The sequence below is a fragment of the Chiloscyllium plagiosum genome, unplaced genomic scaffold (assembly GCF_037043375.1).
Source record: "Chiloscyllium plagiosum isolate Xiang-an unplaced genomic scaffold, Cpla_swu_hap1 HiC_scaffold_6, whole genome shotgun sequence".
Lineage (NCBI taxonomy): Eukaryota > Metazoa > Chordata > Chondrichthyes > Orectolobiformes > Hemiscylliidae > Chiloscyllium > Chiloscyllium plagiosum.
Window position 1 is genome coordinate 74,727,321 of NW_028270144.1, and position 19,382 is coordinate 74,746,702.

The 19,382-nt window shown below is 38.1% G+C and overlaps 1 protein-coding gene across 1 annotated transcript in view; it reads left to right on the plus strand.

Moving 5' to 3' along the window:
- The window catches only part of LOC122550661 (PC3-like endoprotease variant B), an 889,929-nt gene that overhangs the window by 849,323 nt on the left and 21,224 nt on the right, over positions 1–19,382 (plus strand). Inside the window, exon 17 of the mRNA XM_043691743.2 lies at positions 8,450–8,579. Within this exon, the coding sequence (XP_043547678.1) occupies positions 8,450–8,579 (130 nt within the window). The remainder of the gene's footprint in view (positions 1–8,449; positions 8,580–19,382) is intronic.

Below are 19,382 nucleotides of genomic sequence, written 5' to 3' on the forward strand. Positions count from 1 at the left end.
TGCAAAATCCAGAAGGTTGTTCCATATGGGACTTTGTCTGAAGAAACATATAAATACATAATCCATGTCTCTTACATTCACCATGCTGTTCATTGAACCTCTTTCTCTTATTAGTTGGCTAGTTTACTACTATCCTCAACTGGATTTCATTAGGCTACAGTGCTTTTGTTTGATCTTTTGGCTTGGGCACCATTTAAGTTATCAGTGTCTGCTGTTTTCAGCGTTTGACTTGCAAGTACAGTGCTTTACCACAATGATGCCTCAGTCTGAGGTATTGCTCCTGATATTGCTCCTGATGCAGCCTCTACATACGCTGTGGAATGATCTTTCAAAATCAACTTGTGACCCAATACACCTCTTCAGACATCTTGCAACTCAGAGTACTCTTAAACCAAGTGCAGTGTTGTGCAAGTTATCAGTCAAATTCCATGAGAACAGGTTTTGTGTGTTTAAGGCTATTCTGATATAGCCACTTTCCAGATGTCCATTATTGCACAATTGCGGAATATAGGATCTCACTTTTGCAAAATGTCCTTTATTTTATTTCAAGCAGCTTTCTATCAATAAATGGGCCAATTATGCACTATCTTATTTCAAAGATTACATTTGAAATGCTTCTTCATCCTTCCAAAATGCTCTATTTCTTACAATGCTATCATTTGCTTTCTACAGCATTTGCAATGCTACACATCTTATTCTCTGAACATTTATAATCTCTCTAGGATACCTATTACCAGTTCCATTTTGTAAAGTAGCAACTTCAATTTAGAAAAGCATTTTACGTTTTTTTGTCTTTTATCGAGTTGTAATTCTAAAGCCTTATCAAAGCGTCAGCAGTCAGTGATGCACTACATTATAGTCATAATGAAAGAAGTCCCACAGGTTTCATTTCTCATCTCTCTTTGTTGCAAGACTTCAGAATTTGGAGATTCCCTCATTATATAAGAACATGAGAACTAGGAATAAAACTGGACAGATCTCCTGGCATCAACCGAGAGACTAAAAACACCAAATCCTAATGACCCCGTAAAGTCCTCCTGTTGAACTTCTCAGGATTTAAAGCAAAATTGGGAGATTTGTCCCACAGGCTGTTTGAGGAAAGCCTGACACAGTCACAGTCACTGAATAATACCTTTTGGACAACGTCTTAGACACTATCATTATTATGCCTGGTATGTTCTGACCTATTGGAAGTGATTGTTCATTAATAGAGTTTAGAAGAAAGTGAGGACTGCAGATGCTGGAGATCAGAGCTGAAAAATGTGTTGCTGGAGAATCGACGTTTCGGGCATAAGCCTAGGAACCCTCCAACTACAAGGGATGAATGCTGATTTCTCCAGCTTCCTCATTTCCCCTCCCCCCACCTTATCTCAGTCCCAACCCTTGGACTCAGCACCGCCTTCTTGACCTGCAATCTTTTTCCCGATCTCTCTGCCCCCACCCCCTCTCCAGCCTATCACCCTCACCTTAACCTCCTTCCACCTATCGCATTCCCAACGCCCCTCCCCCAAGTCCGTCCTCCCTACCTTTTATCTTAGCCTGCTTGGCACACCCTCCTCATTCCTGAAGAAGACCTTATGCCCAAAACGTCAATCTCCTGCATCTTGAATGCTGCCTGATCTGCTGCACTTTTCCAGCAACACATTTTTCAGCTCATTAACAGAGTTTCCCAGGGAGTCCTCAACATTGATTCCAGACCTTACTAAGTCTTTATGGCACCAAGTTTAGTTGGGGAGGAGGATACCTACCGCCATTTGCCACCTACTGTCTATCTAAGGTGAGGAAACAATGCTCCTCTTTGTAGAGCACCATTTGCAAGAGCACTGAGAGTAACAAGGGCATGTGATGTAGAACTGTTAGGAGATTTAATGTCCACCACACATAGGATGACTCAGTAGTAATCCTACTGATTGAGTTGGCTGAATCTGAATGAACATATCTACCTGACTGAACATTTGGCAAACAGTAAGGGAAACAACAAGAGAAAGAAAAATCCCTCTTGAAAATTGAATTTAACTTTAATTTGTCACCTTATGATTTGGCATATCCCTCACTCTGCCATTAGTCCAAAGATTTAATGAGGAGTGCACAGAGATATAAATTGGTTGAGTAAGTGGACAAAAATCTCAGAGTAAAAGGTGGGAATATATAAAATTGCAGCAAGTAAACTAATAAATTCTGTTTTATTATGAGAGAAATTGAACATAAATGTAAGGATGTTGTGTATCAGTTATACAGTTTTGGTGTCCTTCTTTAAGTGTGATGTTAAGTGTGTGAAATATTTTGATGTTATTTATTTTTGTGTTTGAATTTTAGCAGAAGGGTTTTAGTCTGCGTGCATGAGAAATTTAATGGTTAACTTATCAGTATTTAATGTGCCATGTTTATTTTTTAAACTAGTACATTAGAGAGACTTCCTATAGAGGTGATGAGAAATTGTTTGTATAGAAAGAGCTTTATGGATGGACAGAATAAACATAGAAGAGCATTAACCTGCTTTTAGTTTGAAAGATCAGAGATTGATTTATATTTGCTTAGATAAAAAGCCAATAGCTTGCAAACTTCTTTGGATTCAATTTGCAGAATTCCTGGTTAAAATTTAGTTGGAAGAACACAGTGCTCCTGGAGCAATATATTAGTTGTTAAAATTAGAAGTAAGTTATCTCAGTGTAAGGTTTTAGTTTGAAATTCCAAAACCCTGAACACAGAACCTCAGTTCAAAGCTGAAAAGGTAGCAGCTCAGTTGTGTGAATACTCAAGGAACTGGGTATCAGACTGTCCAGACTGGGAATGAAAGCAACAGTTAGGTCAAACCTGTCCATGTGATAAGAGAAGGGCATTCTCTCTAGTGTTTGAGTAATGTAAAGAAATGCTGTTAGGATGGATGAAATATTGTAGTTTTATTGTGGGTTTTAAAGTATTTTAAATTGTACTTTGTGTTAATAACTTGGTTTGTTTGCTTTCATGTTTTCTTTGACATAATAAACTTCTGTTTTATTCTTAAAACAAGATGTGCAGCATCGTATTCTCCTGTTTCAGTGAAATGTCAATTTGTTAAATAAAACCAAGCAATGCTAGACCTGTCAGATCTGATTTCCTCAACAATAACATCAGATGGAATCATATCAACTGGGGTCCCTTGCAGGATTTGAATTTATTGGAGTTAAAAGGAGTCTGTGCCTTTTAATTTGTAAAGTAGTGTATGTACGTGAATATGTGTGTAGAAGAATTGTGCTGTGGTGAGCTTTATTGTATGGAATTTAAAGATGCCTTTGAATAGTGCAAAGGGTTTTCTGAAAGTGGAAGACATAACAATGCATTATTTGAAATCTTTGACTAAAGCTAAATCGAGAGAGTTAGCCAAAAAATTGAAGGTAGAAGTTTTAGCAGGATCTCATAATGATGAGGTGCTTCAAGTGATTATCCAACATTTAGAATTAAAAGAACTGAAACATGAAAGTGGGCTGTCACAGCTCGAAATAGCTAAGATGGGGGTAAAAATGAAAAGACTTGGGTTAGAAGATCAACTGAGATTAAAGGTCATAGAGGTTGAGAGAACTTGAAATCGAAAGGGAGAGAAAAGAAAAACATACGTGAATTGGAAAAGGAGATGAAATTTTAAAAATAATTCAAACTTCTAAAAAACAAGAAAATTAGAAAATGTGGGTTAGTCACGGAACAGCTAAGAACAAAGAAGAGAGAATGTATTAGTTTTAGAGAACATACCAAATATACCAAAATAGAAATATACCAAAATAGTAAAGGAGTCAGGTTGGAACTAAAAGTGATATAAAGAAATCAACATGCTCCCAGTATAATACATTTGGACACACCAAACCCAATCGCTGGAGGTTAGATGCAGTAGTAGGAATGCCTAATGAATCTTCAGAAAAGGGAGCATCTGGGAAGGAAATAGATATTAAAAACTGCAGTGGTAGTATAAAGAAAATATGTTTCCTAAGAATGTACTAAACAGAGAGATAGCTTAGGACAAAAAGTCATGAAAACTAATCTTCAAATATTGACAAGAAGAATCATGGAGGCGCTGAATATTTTATCTCAAATGGGAAGGCATTTCCTTATAACTTTGCATCAAGGAGGTAAACCAATAAAGATATTAAGCCACACTGGAGCAATTCAGTCACTATTTGTCTTCCAGAGGGATGAATAAAGGAGAAAATATTAATTGGAGGTATTCGTGGAGATTAAAAGCCAGTTTCATTACACTGAGGAAACAGTGACTTGGCAAATGGAGAAGTTATAGTGGGAGTAATTAGGAAAATTTGTACAGAGGGATTTATTTTAGTTTTGGAAGTGACCTGGCAGGTTTAGGAATTTTGGCTGCAGCAAGGGTGGGTGAACATCCATTGGAGTTAAAAGAAATAATACAGGAGGAATGTTCCAGATTTTCTAACCATGCTATGACGGATCTCAGGCCTATAGAATTAGACAGGAAGAAAAGCAATCAATGAAATAGAGAAATGATTTGGAAATTCAGTTAATTGGATACAATTTTCAAAAAGTAACTGAAAAATAATAAGACATAAGACCATAAGATATAGAAGTGGAAGTAAGGCCATTCGGCCCATCGAGTCCACTCTACCATACCATGGCTGATGGGCATTTCAACTCCACTTATCCGCACTCTCCCTATAGCCCTTAATTCCTTGTGAGTTCAAGAATTTATCAATCTCTGCCTTGAAGACATTTAACATCCCAACCTCCATTGCGCTCCATGGCAATGAATTCCACAGGCCCACCACTCTCTGGCTGAAGAAATGTCTCCTCATTTCTGTTCTAAATTGATCCCCCTAATTCTAAGGCTGTGCCACAGGTCCTAGTCTCCCTGACTACCAGAAACAAATTCCCAGCATCCACCCTTTTTAAGCCATGCATTATCTTGCAAGTTTCTAATAGATCTCCCCTCAACCTTCTAAACTCTAATGAATACAATCCCAGGATCCTCAGCTGTTCATCGTATATTAGGCCTACCATTCCAGGGATCATCCGTGTGAATCTCCGCTGGACATGCTCCAGTGCCCGTATGTCCTTCATGAGGTGGGGGTCCAGAATTGGATACAGTATTCTAAATAGGGCCTAACTAGAGTTTTATAAAGTCTCAGTAGCACATCACTGCTTTTATATTCCAACCCTCTTGAGATGAATGAGGATAAAGAGAATGAGGCTGATTTGTTTAGCACATCCTTTTTAATAGAAATGCCACAAATGAATTTGATGCAGAAGAAACAGTGGTGCAACAAGTCATGGTTCCATCTGAATATCATAATTACATTTTAGGAGTGACCTAAAACATTTCAATGGCAGTTCACTTAGATATTAGGAAAACACAGGTTAAAATATTGAAATATTTTTATTGGCTAGGATTACAAAAAGACATCATCAAATTCTGCTAATCAAGCCGTCTATGTCAACTGGTGGGAAAACTTCAACCCTCAGTTAAAATTGTACGTTTAATTTTGATACCAGTACTTGAAGATCTGTTCAACTGCAAGGAAAGCTAAAAAGGCTAAAGTTTGAGATTTTGTTGCTACAGACTAGGTTTTAGTGTTGTTACCTATGTCTAGGGTCCATTAAACTCGAGGTTCAGTGAATGTTAGTAAATCCTACAGAAACTCAGTGATGTGCAGAATGTAGCGAGTAGACGCAAGAAATAATCAGCAAATGTGGCATGTTAGAAATGTTAGCTATTATGACAGGAATGCTGGTTATGGAAAAAATGTACCGTAAGACTGAAAGAAGTAGACAGTGAAATGGAACTATCAGAACAATTGGAGAATAAATCAGCATTTGAAAAAATATGACCATCCAACAATCAGATTGGATAGTATGAAGATGGTTAAAAGGTTAGATTACATTGCTAATGTAATATTGGCCTTTATTTCAATGGGGTCGGAGTGTAAGAGTAGGCAAGTCTTACTGGAACATTACAAAGTGCTGGTGAGACCAGATCTGGAGTACTGTGACTAGTTTTAGTCTCCTTATTTAAGTAAACACATCATTTAATTGGAGGCAGTTCAAGAAAAGGTTCAAGAAAAGAGTAACCCCTGGTATGGAGGGATTGTCATATGAGCAAATGTTAAATAGGTTGGGATTCTACTCACTGGAATTTAGATGAATGGGAGGTGATCTCACTGAAACATCTCGGATTCTTAAGGGTCTTGACAGGGTAAATGCTGAGAGGGTGTTTCCTCTCATTTGAGAGTCTGGGACTGAAGGAGTCTTCAAATAAAGTGGTGCCAATTTAAGACTGAAATGAAAAGGGATTTCTTCTTTCAGAGGGGTTGTGTCTTTGAAAACCCTTTCCACAGAGAGCTGCGTATTTAAGCCTGAGATAGATTTTTGATTAGTCGGTGAATCAAGGGTTAACAGGAAAAGGCAGGAAGTGGAAATGAGGAACGTCAGACCAGCCATGATCCTATGGAATGGTGGAACAGGCACAAGGGACTGAACAGCCTACACCTGCTCCTTTTTTAATTAATTGTGGGATATGGGGACATCACAAGCTGGCCAGCATTTATTGTCTGTCCCTGGTTGCCCTTGAGAAGCTGTTGTAGTCCACCTGCTGTGGGTTGACCCACAATGCCATTAGGAAGGACTTACAGGTTTATGACCCAGTGACTGTGAAAGAATGGCAATATATTTCCAAGTCAAAATGGAGAGCGGCTTGGAAGGGAACCTACAGGTGGTAGTGTTCCCATGTATCTGTTCTCCCTGTCAGATTACAGATTACAGATTTACAGATTACATTACAGTGTGGAAACAGGCCCTTCGGCCCAACAAGTCCACACCGACCCGCCGAAGCAAACCCACCCATGCCCCTACATTTACCCCTTACCTAACACTACGGGTAATTTAGTATGGCCAATTCACCTGACCCTGCACGTCTTTGGACTGTGGGAGGAAACCGGAGCAAACCTACGCAGACACGGGGAGAACGTGCAAACTCCACACAGTTAGTCGCCTGAGTCGGGAATTGAACCCGGATCTCTGGCGCTGTGAGGCAACAGTGCTAACCACTGTGCCACCGTGCCGCCCTTCTAACCAGACCATTTCTGATGGTCTTATAATCTACAGAATCATGTTTATCTTCCAGAAGGCTATCAAAGTGACATATAAGGGTTATTACAGAATTATAAATCAATTTGTGGGAATAGCAAATTTGGCATTCAGATGGAAATACATTACTTACAAAATGACACCTCACAGACTCAGTCCAGAGAGATTATTTTAAGTCAGTGAAGCAACAGGGTTCAGGATGGACAATGATATTACAGAACTAAGTTATAATAGCTGAATCCTACCTGTAGTGATGGTGCCAAAAACAGATGAGTCATGGAATTTTGTGTTGATATTTGCAAAATCAACATGGTAACAAAAGCACTCTCGTATCCAGTTCTGAAATTGGAGAACTATATTTGAATGAATTGGGCACACATGATTCGCCGCCTCCTGCTCCTAATTCATAAGTTCATATCAGCAATGATAGGGGAGCCCTGCACATCAGATCAAAAGACAAGTTTCAAGAACTTGCAATCATCTTCAACCAGAAGTGCCAAGAGTATGAGGATTGGCTAGCTAACCACTTTGCTGCTGCAGTTAAGCCTCTATATCTAGGTACATGCATGAAACTCTTGCTGTAGACCTTCTTTGCCTAGTCAACTAACTCTGTATATTTTTGGAGACACATTCCTTCAGCCCATCCACAGAGAAGCTGAATTTTGATGTGGTCCTCACTTTTGATACTGTATGGCCAATGATGTGTCAAAGAAGCTAAGTGCTGCCCAGCTATGTTATGCCTTCTTTTCGCTCATTTCTAGCTAACTTTGGAGATTTACTACACCTACAAATTTACTACAAATTCAGGTCCTCATATCCTCAAGTTACTTTAAATAATTACGCTATCATAAATTTGCAGCAGATCATTGTTATACTCAATTACTGCAGTTGCTCAGAAAGCCTGGAAGTTGGATTAGTTGCAGTGGCCGAATCAAAAAGCCAACGAGGGTAGCTCTACCAAACTCCTAGGATTCCTAATAATCTGCCATATTCCCAAATGTAAACAACTTTTATTCTCTGAAGTTACTTCTTTAATGCATAGGACACAGAGCACTAAATCCCAGGTTTAGTGTAATTTAGTCATTAACTTTTGATTTATTAAGTTTTTTCTTAATTTATCAATGTTGATTATGAAGTTTGTCTTCATTCTTACTTTATATAAATTATTTATACTATCAGGTTGTAGGAACTCTTTGTCTTATGAACTGTGATCAGTGGAAATTGAATTCAGACTGCTGAAACACACAGAAATCTTATAATTAGAAGCCTTTGTCTTGTCAGTCTGAGATAGATTTTAACCTAGTTTTCAAGTTAAAAGAGGCAAATGTCAAACTCACTGTGGTTATTCTATAAATTTTACTTTTTCTTTCAGATTACAGATCAAGCCAATTCTGTTGAAACTTGTGAGATAAATAAGGATGAAACAACATCAGGATATATCACTAAGTTTCAGCTGACACTCTGGGGAACCTACAAGATTGAGCTCCCCAAAAGGGAAAAAAGTACGTAAATCTTAAAATGTCTGCAATATTGGAGAGATAACAATGCAAAGAGTTTTAGTACAAGATTTGAATGCTAAGCAAAGTACTGGGGATAGAGCCAGATTTTCATACTAAATGTGTGTTTGCATACGTGTGTGTATATACATATATATATATATATATATATATATTTTCTATAGTGATGCCTAGTACTAGAGCCTTTTATAGATGGAGGCATCATCTCCACATCAACCCTGTCATGACCCCTTAGGATTTTATATATTTTAATGAAGGAGAAAGTGAGGACTGCAGATGCTTGAAATCAGAGTCGAGACTGTGGTGCCGGAAAAGCACAGTGGGTCAGACAGCATCCATGGAGCAGGAGAATCGATGTCTCGGACATAAGCCCTCCATCAGGAATGTTCCTGATGAAGGGCTTACGCCTGAAACATCGATTTTCCTGCTCCTCAGATGCTGTCTGACCTGTTGCGCTTTCCAGCGCCACACTTTTCGACTCTATATTTTAATCAAGTCATGTTTACTTTTCTAAACTCCAGCAGAAACAAGCCTAATGTGTCCAACTTCCTGCATTAGATAACTCACCCATTCCAGATATTAATCTAGTAAACATTCTTTGACCTTCCCCTAACATAGTGACATCTTTGCTTAGAGGAAGTACTTGAGATACAGTCTCACTAGTGTCAGTTGACTGAAGCACTGCCTCTCCACATTTGTATTCAATTTCCCTCATCATAATGATAGCATTTCATTCATTTTCCTAATTTCTTGCTGTACCTACATGTTTACCTTTTGTAAATCATTCACCGGGATACCCAGAACCTTCTGCATATTAGGGTTCTGCAATATCTCACCATTTATAAGCAAGCTTTTTTTCCTGCTAAAAAACACAATTTCACATTATCTCACATTAGATTCCATTTACCACGTGTTTGTCTACACACTCTAACTATCTACACACTTTCATTATGTCCTCTTCACAACTTGCTTTCCTGTTTTCAGCAAATTTGGCAACCATAGTTTTGGCCCCTTCATTCAAGCAACTTTTATAAATTGTAAACATTTTATGTTCCAGCACCAATCCTTCAAACATATCACTAATTATATGTTGCCAATGCGAAAAAGACCCATTTACAACCAATCTCTGCTTTCTGTTAGCTATAAGCTTCTGTCCATGCCAGCATGCTCATCCCTGTACCACAAGCTTTTACTTTTTCCCATAGCCTTTGAATGGAACTTTATCAAATTCTTTCCAGAAATCTAAGTATAGAATATCCACCAGTGCCCCTTTCTTCACAACACATGCTACCTCCTCAAAGAACTTAAATAGATTGGTCAGATACAATATCGTAAAACCATGTTGACTGTCTCTGGTTACCTTGAACATATCCAAGTGTACTATAATGTCTTTACTAATAGCTTCTAATGTGAAGCTGATAAGCCTGTCGTTTCCTGCCTTCTGCCTGTTTCCTTTTTTGGATAGATCAGATATATTTGTTATCTTTGAATTTAATAGAATTGCTCCCAAATCAAGAGCCTGTTGTAAAATAAAAACGAATGCATTATCCATCTCACCCATCACTGCTTACAAGATCCTGGATAAAATTGATCAGGATGTGGGAACCTGTCAGCCTACAGTTCAAATAAGTTACTCAGTACAAATTTTCTAGTGATTTTAACTTTGCTGAGTTTTTCCCACTCTTCCATTTTCAGATTTATTGCTGCTTCTGAGTCATTACCCATGTCCTCAAAACTGAAAACTGATGCAAAATCAATTCACCTGGCTTTTCCTTGTTTTCCATTATCAGTTCTCTAGCCTCAATTTCTGTTGGCCCAATACTCACTTTGTTAGCTCTACTCTTCATTAAAAATTGATAGAAACTCTCACTATCTATTTTTAAAGTTCTGACTAGCCTCCTCTCATAATCTAATGTTTCTCTCTTTAACTTTTTGGTCATTTTTTATTTTTTAATATTCTGTCCAACCTTTTATCTTCCCAGCTGTATTTTCACCATTATTTGCTTTTTCTTTAAGTGTGGTGTTTTGTTTATTATGTTTACTTCACTGTCTCTTTTGATCTCTCCTAATCTGCCAATTTACTTTAGTCAGCTCTGTTTTCATGCTCACACAAATGCCCTTATCTAAATTTTAAAAATTCACTCCTCTCTGCCTCAAAGTGAATTCATATTATGACTGCTGCTATGCAGGGATACCTTCACAACATGATCATTTACTAATCCATCTCATTGCACAATACTCACTCTAATGTAGCCTGCTGTCTGGTTAGCTCCAGAACATGCTGTGATGAGAAACAATCATGAAGGCATTCTAATGAATTCCTCACCTAGGCTACCTTTGCCACTTGACTTTTCCAGTTGATTTGTAGGTTAAAATCTCCTGTGATTATTGGCATGCCTTTCCAACAAGTTCTCGTTCATGCTGCTCTCTACCATGTCATTTTTGTTAGGCTCTATTCTGTTTAAGACAGCATCTAAGATTTAAGTCCAATCCTGTTTGTTTCTAGTCCTTGCTCTCACACAAAGACAGTAAGATAAACAAACACAATTAAGGAATAAATCAAAAGGGAAAAATAAATGAGATGTAACTGGCCATGTCACTTAAGCAGTCTCTACAATCTGTAACGTCACCAACATATATCTTGGTTGGTTTCTGATGAAACAAATGCATGCAGATAGCTTCCAGTAGGCTCTGAGGAATATTCACTTAATTCTTCTAACTGAGATTCTATTTTCTGAACTTTCAATAAGTTGATACTGAGAGGACAACCAGAGAGCAATCAGACCCTATCCTGTAGCTTTTGCAGGCACAATCCTTCCAACCTGAACACATTTTAATACAAACTGTTCAATCTCTGGCCTCTCCTTGTCAGACTGACCACCTTCCTGTAAGGTTCCAATAAACATACAGTATCGCCATTTTCTTGAGCATAAGGTTACTCTATAGTTGATGCATCTATAGACTTTTTAATTAGAATTAAGCTGCAATTAACTTTCAGACCTAGCTTTATAAGCAAATAATAGCTTCTTGGTTTTTTTTAAAAAACAAGCTGCTGCTACCAAACCAAAAATTATAAGAAGGGTAAAATAACATGATGAAAAATCAGTGAGGGTTCTAACACAGTAATTATTGCTCTCTATTCCAGCACAGAGCTAGATACAGCATGGTTGCACTAGCATCTCATTTTGTAATAGGCAGAAGTCACTAATGTGCAATGAAAAATGAATCCACAATAATGAATTATGACTTTTATTTTATATCTCTTGTATTTTAAGTAATTATGTATTTATTCATGTAAGTGATAGAAATGCAAGCAGCCAACGGCATCTATTCAACTTCAAATGCTATTGGCATGATAGTGCAAGCAAAATGTGGTACAGCATCAATAAGATCGAAATAGAACCCAGATGTGGAGAGTCAAAAGATTATAAAAGATCAGTCACATGAATCAAGATGGTCTGTGCATCACTTAAAGAGAAATGGAGGAGCAAGTATGCAAACAAATTCACTAACTCAGTATTTATAGGAAATTTCAGCAGTACAAAAATTAAATGGCCAGAAGAGGTGTGAAAAAGGGATAAAGGAATAGAATTGCTACAATTCAGGAAGGACTTCTTTATGACTCACCATGTAGAAATCCAATATTGGAGAATGAATCAGAGAGGTAAAGATAATAATTGCATAGAACATAACCGTTAGAGAGGCTAAGGTTTTGGATTGGAAGAAATTTGATTTTAAGGAGCAGTTAAAATAATTTGGGGTACCTAACAACTATATTAGCAAATCCAGTTCAAAGAGGAATGGGAAACATTTGAAATGGTGTTCAACAGAATCAAGGGAAACTGTACTTGACCAAATAACAGGAACAAGTTAAATACGAAGATAACATAATGGATCGATAAGGACATTAGGGCAAAAGTAAAGGATAAAGTACATAACAGTAACAAGGGGGTTCTGAGGAAAGGCCACTGAACCTGAAATGTTAACTCTGATTCCTCTCCACAGATGCTGCCAGAACTCCTGAGCCTTTCCCAGCAATTACTGTTTTTGTTTCTGATTTCCAGTCTCCACAGTTCTTCTTTTATTTAGTAACAAAGGGGAATACATAAAGATGAGGAGAGAAGTCAAAAAGAAGTTAGGAAACAGGAACATTTAAACTTAATTATCAAGTATCATAAAACTAAATAATTAAATATTCTAAATACATGGAAATAAAGTAAAAGGGAATTAAGGATGAAAATTAGGCCACCAGGGGCTGGATAGGAGGCAGTCATAACAAAGTGGCAGAGATATTAGAAGATTATTTTGCTCCATTATTTACTAGGGAGACAGATGAGCCTGACATGAAATCAGAATATGAGATTAGAAATGATGTAGCTACATTTAAAGTTGAAGAAGAAGAAACATTAAATAAATGAATTAATTTCATTTTAAGAAGTTAAAACCCTTGCTCAGAATGAATTGTATCCATGTATTTTTTTAAAACAATCCTTAGGAAAAGGTAGCAGAAGCACTATTACATATAGTGAATTATTCATTAGGAAGAGGTATTTTGCTGAAGAACAGGCAAGCGGCTAAAATTACACTTATATTTAAGAAGGAAGACAGAATAGTCAGCTTTATGTAAGGGATAGGTTAAAATATAGAATCCTCTAAAAAAGAAAGCAAAAATTATCCAGAATCCAAGATATAATAAAGTCAATGCAATAGCGAATAAATTGATTTTAAAAGGGAATCACTTACTTGACTAATCTCATTTAATTCTTTGAGAAAGCAACAGAGAATAAACAAGGCTGATGCAATGGCTTAAAAACTGCACATTTTGATTCATGGGACACTTCACCTGTATTGGGAAAAGAGGGAGCTGTTCTACTGAGATGGGTGCTATCTCGATCAGCTGGGAGCAACATCAGCAAACTGTATAACTTGGACTATGGATAGAGCTTTAAAAGAAAGGTGAAGGGAAATTTAGAAGTCTAAAGAGGCAAGTCGAGGCAATCTGGCAATGTAGCAACAAAAGCAAAAATGTGTTTTAATAGTACTTACAAATGTGTTACAATGAGGTGAGTAGGTCCTTAGAGACTCCCTTGCATGGGAAAATATCATAAACAATAGGAAATTGTAGATATGTTGAACAAGTATTTTTGGGCTGTGCTTTACCAGTCTCATGGTGACAAGCTTGACAACATAACAACTGAAAGAATGAAGGAAGTCATGTTGGATTGCTTCCCAATATACTTCTACCACCTAAGAACTTCACCCAGCGTGCTCTGGGGTGGCACAGTAGCTCAGTGGTTAGCTCTGCTGCTTCACAGTGCCAGGGACCCAGTTTCAATTCCAACCTTGGGTGATCATCTGTGTGGAGTTTGCACATTCTCCCCGTGCCTGTGTAGGCTTCGGCCAGTTTCTTTCCACAGTCCAAAGATGTGCAAGTTTGGTGGATTGGCCATGCTAAATTGGTCATAGTGTTCAGGGATGTGTAGGTTAGGTGCAGTAGCCAGATTGACTTCCCAATTCATAGAGGACAGCAACCAATTCGCATGTGGAAAATCTCAACTGGGAGCACTTTTCGAGCTTGCTGACATTTTGTCAACAGCAGAGTACTCTTCCATCCAACCCTCACTTTCCATCATATATGGAAGCTGCTGGGAATGTCAATAGGTAATCCTATCCAGAGGATTTGTGTCCTGATAAGGTTCATTAATAAAACTTTACTTACTTATTTTACTTAGTAGCCAAGACCAATCCAGCAGAGAGACATATGCTCCACCCCACTGGATTAATCATTCCAGACTCTGTTTTCTTGATTTACTGCTGTGCAGTCAAGCTCCATATTGAGGCAGACTTGTGGGTTTCTGATTTGCACCAAGCATACCCACTTGTCCCAATTGTCCTGTCTGAGATCCAGAACTATTGATCCTCTGACATAGCAGTATTGATAGTCCACGCACTGTCCTTAACATGGCACTCAGTGCAAAGGCAGTAGTTAGAACCTTGCTTCCAAGAATATTGCTTTCCCAGTCTCAATCCAAGCAACTACAGGTTCAAACCCATTCAAGGTTCTGACATCAGGGTCCCAAAGTCTGCAGCAAAATCCACACTTAACATCTGTTTTCATGGTTAAAAGGCCAAATTGCAGCCTAGATAGAATATAATAATATGACTTCAACAAGAGAAAATATACTGGCAAAACTTCAGGAATTAAAAACCAGCAAATACCTTGAATATGAAGTCTTACATTCACAAGTTCCAAAACAAAATCTCCAGAGATAATGGTTATGATTTTCCAAAATTCTGTTGATTCTAGTATATCCTAGCAGCTAGCAAATGTAATACTACTATTCAAGAAAGGAGGGAGAGAGAGAAACTAAGGTAATAAAGACCTGTTTGCTTCATTTCAGTCATTAGGAAAATACTTGAATCGATTATTAAAGATGATTTAACAAAGCATCTAGAAATTCTTAGCATAATTTGATAGTGCCATGTAATTTTATGAAAGGGAAATTGTGTTTTATAATTTTTTGAGAATGTAACTAGTAGGATAGATAAAGGGAAGCCAGCCAATGCAGTAAATTTGGATTTCCAAAATATGTTTGATAACTTAGAAAATGTTAACATAAAAATAAGGACTTAGTGAATTGGCAGTAATAGATGGCAATTTGATTAACAGGCAGGAGGCAGAGATTCGGTGTAAATGAAGAATTTTAAAGTTGTCAGGCTGTAACCAATATAGTACCACAAAATCCCTGATAGGGCGGCAACCATTTACAAATTATGTTAATGATTTGACAAAGAGACTAAGATTAATGTATCCAAGTTTATTGGTGATCCAAAGCTAGGTAGGAGTTTAGACAATGAAGAGAACGTTAATAGAATGTAAAGACTTATAGACAGGTTAAATGAGTGAACAACAGAGTTACAGATTGAGTATAATGTAGGAAAGAGAGTTTATTCATTTTGGTGGTTAAAAATAGAAAAAACCTTTTTGAAAGGGGTGACAATTGTAAATGGCAGTGTTCATGGAGACTTAGGTGTATTCACATAGGGAACACAGGAAATTAATAACCAGTCCCAGCAAGCAGTTAGGAAGGCAAATGGCCTTTCACTCTTTATTGCAAGGAGACTGGAACACAAGATAGGAAGTTTTGATATAATTTTATAAGGCCTTTGGGGAGATCACACCTGATGTACTAGATGGATATACTTACTTTGCATGTGCTACAGGGCAGGCTCACAAGATACATTGCTGGAATGGCAGTTTGTGTAAATTGGGCCAATATCCTCTGGAATTTAGAAGAATATGATATGGTATCATTGAAGTATTCGGGATTCAGATTGGATCAGCAGGACAGACACTGAGAGGTTGTTGAAACTAGAACAAGATGCCACAGTCTCAGGATAAGGGGTGGACCATCTGGAACTGGAGTGACAGGATACTTCTTCATCATAAGGGTTGCAAATCTTGGAATTCACAACTCCAGACATTTGGGAGATACTTCATGATAGAGTATTGTCAAAATTGTCAGAATTTTGTTTATCAGATGACATGAGGAGAAAATTGAAAAGTAGAGTTTGGTAGACATATTGAAAGATGCAAGGAGCTTTATATTCTACTTATATTTTGTATTCTTGCATGTAATTTTTAGCTGTATTTCAAAAAAGCTCTTGATATTAAATAAAGCCAAAGTATGTAGATTTAAGTGACAAGCAGCAGAATGCATGGCAGGAAATAGAGCATAGAAATACAGATGTCTGGTGAAAAATAATGTACTGCAAATATGTGCTGGGATCACCAGTTGTTAATCATTTAAATTAACAATTCAACTTTGGAATCAAAGCACATTTTCTAAATTTGCAGATGACTCTCAGCACTGGAGGATAGTCGTACTGACCAGGATTCCAACAAACTACAAAAAAGCTTTGATAAACGTGTAGAATAGACATATAATTGCCAAATTATGTTTCAATATAAGTAAGTGTAAGTGATGTTTTTGGAGTAAAATAAAGAAATCTCATACTAAATGAAAAATAAGGATCTAAATGAGATAAAGTGGAGTTTAAATACACATACTGAAACTGGCAAACTAAGTTAATAAGTCTGCATATGTAAGCTTTAGATTTTATTTCTGGAGGGATAGAATTGAAAAGTAGAGAAATTAAACTAAACTTGTGAAAACTTAAGTTATATGATACTTGGAGTAAGTTCATAGATCTATTATTACAGATCATTGCACTGCATTCTCTGGCACACTTCCCCTATTGCCCTATTATGAAAAGGAATTGAAGTATAGGGAACGGTGCAAAAGCAATTACAGAGATGATGCTGGAACAGCAAGATTGCATCTGTCAGGACAGGTTGTTTTTTTTTCTTATTTTACTTGAAAAAGGGAAAGCTAATGGGTGACTTACTAGAGGCCATTAAAATTATGAAAGGTTTTGATGGAGTAGACACAGAATGAATATTTCCATTTGTGAGGAACAGCATAACTAGAGGCCATCAAGAAAAGATATGATGCTAGTACAACCATTTTATAGCTTAACCCTCCAGCCCTTTTTTTAGCCTCACACAGTAGACTCTGTTTCAGCAGAGGGAAGGACATCTCACCAATTCTATTTAAAGGGATCATCAGCTACTTTTGGATTAGTTTCTGATTGAAGTCCACTGACTGTTGTTCTGACTATGGACATTTTGTTGGTTTCTAAATTGGTTAGAGTTGCTAAAGTCTGACAGGAAGTAATGTGGCGCATGTTGAATGTTTTTGCACAAACCAATTGTTCCAGACATTGGTACAGTAGTTTGCATTCCCTGTGAACCACAGCCTGATGGAGAGAATAATCGGAGCAAAGTTTCTGGAAGGGGGAGAAGAATGTGGGGGAAAAGCCTTCTCATTAGGCCGTAAACATCCATTGTGTTCAGGAGTGATTCTCCTGCTTGAAACTTCACTTCCCTAAAGGCTTTGTCCGTAATGTTTGCCACTTTCTACACTCACAAGTGCTACAGCAGAGTGGGGTGAGTGGCCTGTGGCTGTGAACTTTTATTGGTTTGGCTCCTTCCAGACTAGAGCAAGTGATATTTGCAATCCAGTTTTCCATCTACCATAACATAGGGTATGTCACTGAAACTTTGTGATCCAAGAGCAGAGAATATACTTCAGTCTCTTTTCAGATCCAGGCAAGTGCTCAGTTCTGCGAAGAGTATGCGTTCCCCATGGTACAGGATGCAATTCACTGCATGAGAATCATTTTGCAGGCACTGCAGGTCAGCCATGAATTGTACCATAAATGAAAGGAATTCCACTCCCTCAACATTTAACGGTTGATCAATAGCACACTTGGTGCAGGTCATGCTCAGTATGCTGGCAGCGACCATGATGCATTCATTCACCAGTGCCCAGCTCCATCTGAGTCACTACAACAATCTAGAGGCTGCTAGCTAATAGGAATTAACTTTTAATGGCATAACGCTCAACTCCAGTGCATAACCTATGTTCATGTGGACAGCACATGTGTTAGGTGAGTTATGCTGCCATACAAAATGTAATCAAGACCATCGGAGTGCTTGAACAACTTCCCTACTTCCTGAAATGTCCCTCGGAGTCCTATAGGTACTCAGCAGCCTGCATATCATCATCTTTGATGGCTGACTGCATACTACATAACATTGTGACTGGTTTATAAGGAGCAGATGAGTAGGAGGGGAGGAAGCAAGCAAAGGAGGAACAGAAAGGGAGAAGATAACCAAATTAGCCCCCACTGACCAAGCTATGCATAATAGAATTCTCTCACTACAATATCAGAAAACTTAATCCCAGTTCCTCATTCAGCAACAGTCCATAGCTCACCTTCTTTCTGCTCCTGGTCATCTGCTTGGCCACAATGAAAAATAAAAGGCATGACAAACTAAATATTCCAGCTCTAAGTTAGAAATCAAACCAAATCAGACATACACATTTCTACTGATTACCCCATATGCTCACTAAGTGACTGCTGTCCTTGTGAATTTGTCATTGTAATGTTCCTACCTAGTCATAGAATCACAGATTCCCTACAGATAGAGGCCTTTTGGCTCATCAAGTCTGTCCTGACCCTCTGAAGAGTTCCACCGTATCCCAGTAACCCCACGTTTACATAGTTAACCCAACTAGCCTGCACACTACAGGGAAACTTAGCAGAGCCAATCCACCTAACCTGTACATTTTTGGGCTGTGGGAGAAACCTGGGGCACCTGGGAAAAACCACACAGAAACAAGGAGAGCATGAAAATTTCACACAGACAGACACCCAAGGCTGGAATCGAACCTGAGTCCCTGGCACTGTGAGGCAGCAGTGCTAGCCGCTATGCCATCCTGCAGTGTTTTCCCAGTGACTATGGACATGGCTGATGCGAACTGATGACAACCTTAATCAGATCTAAATGTCTTGACTTGGGAAACTGTTCCATCTCAGCATGGGAGGCAACAGCAAGTATATTGGCTTACTGGTAGTGACGGGAGCATGAGAGATATCATTCAAAGAGCAAACACTAGGTTTGTGCTCCACAGAGACATTGCTGATCTCAAGGATGTTGCCTCAGCATTCCTAGTAATCAATTAGAGGGCATGTTTGTTTGACTGCTGTGACACCGTGCAAACACGTGCTTTACACATGATCCACTTGTGCTTGGTTTGCTTTTATATGAAGGTTCCACCGCATGTCAGTACCAGAACTGATCACTTTGAGAGTAAACCACAGGCCATGTGCTCAATTGAAATTCCAATGATGAAGCACACTGTCTTTGCTATGAAGCCA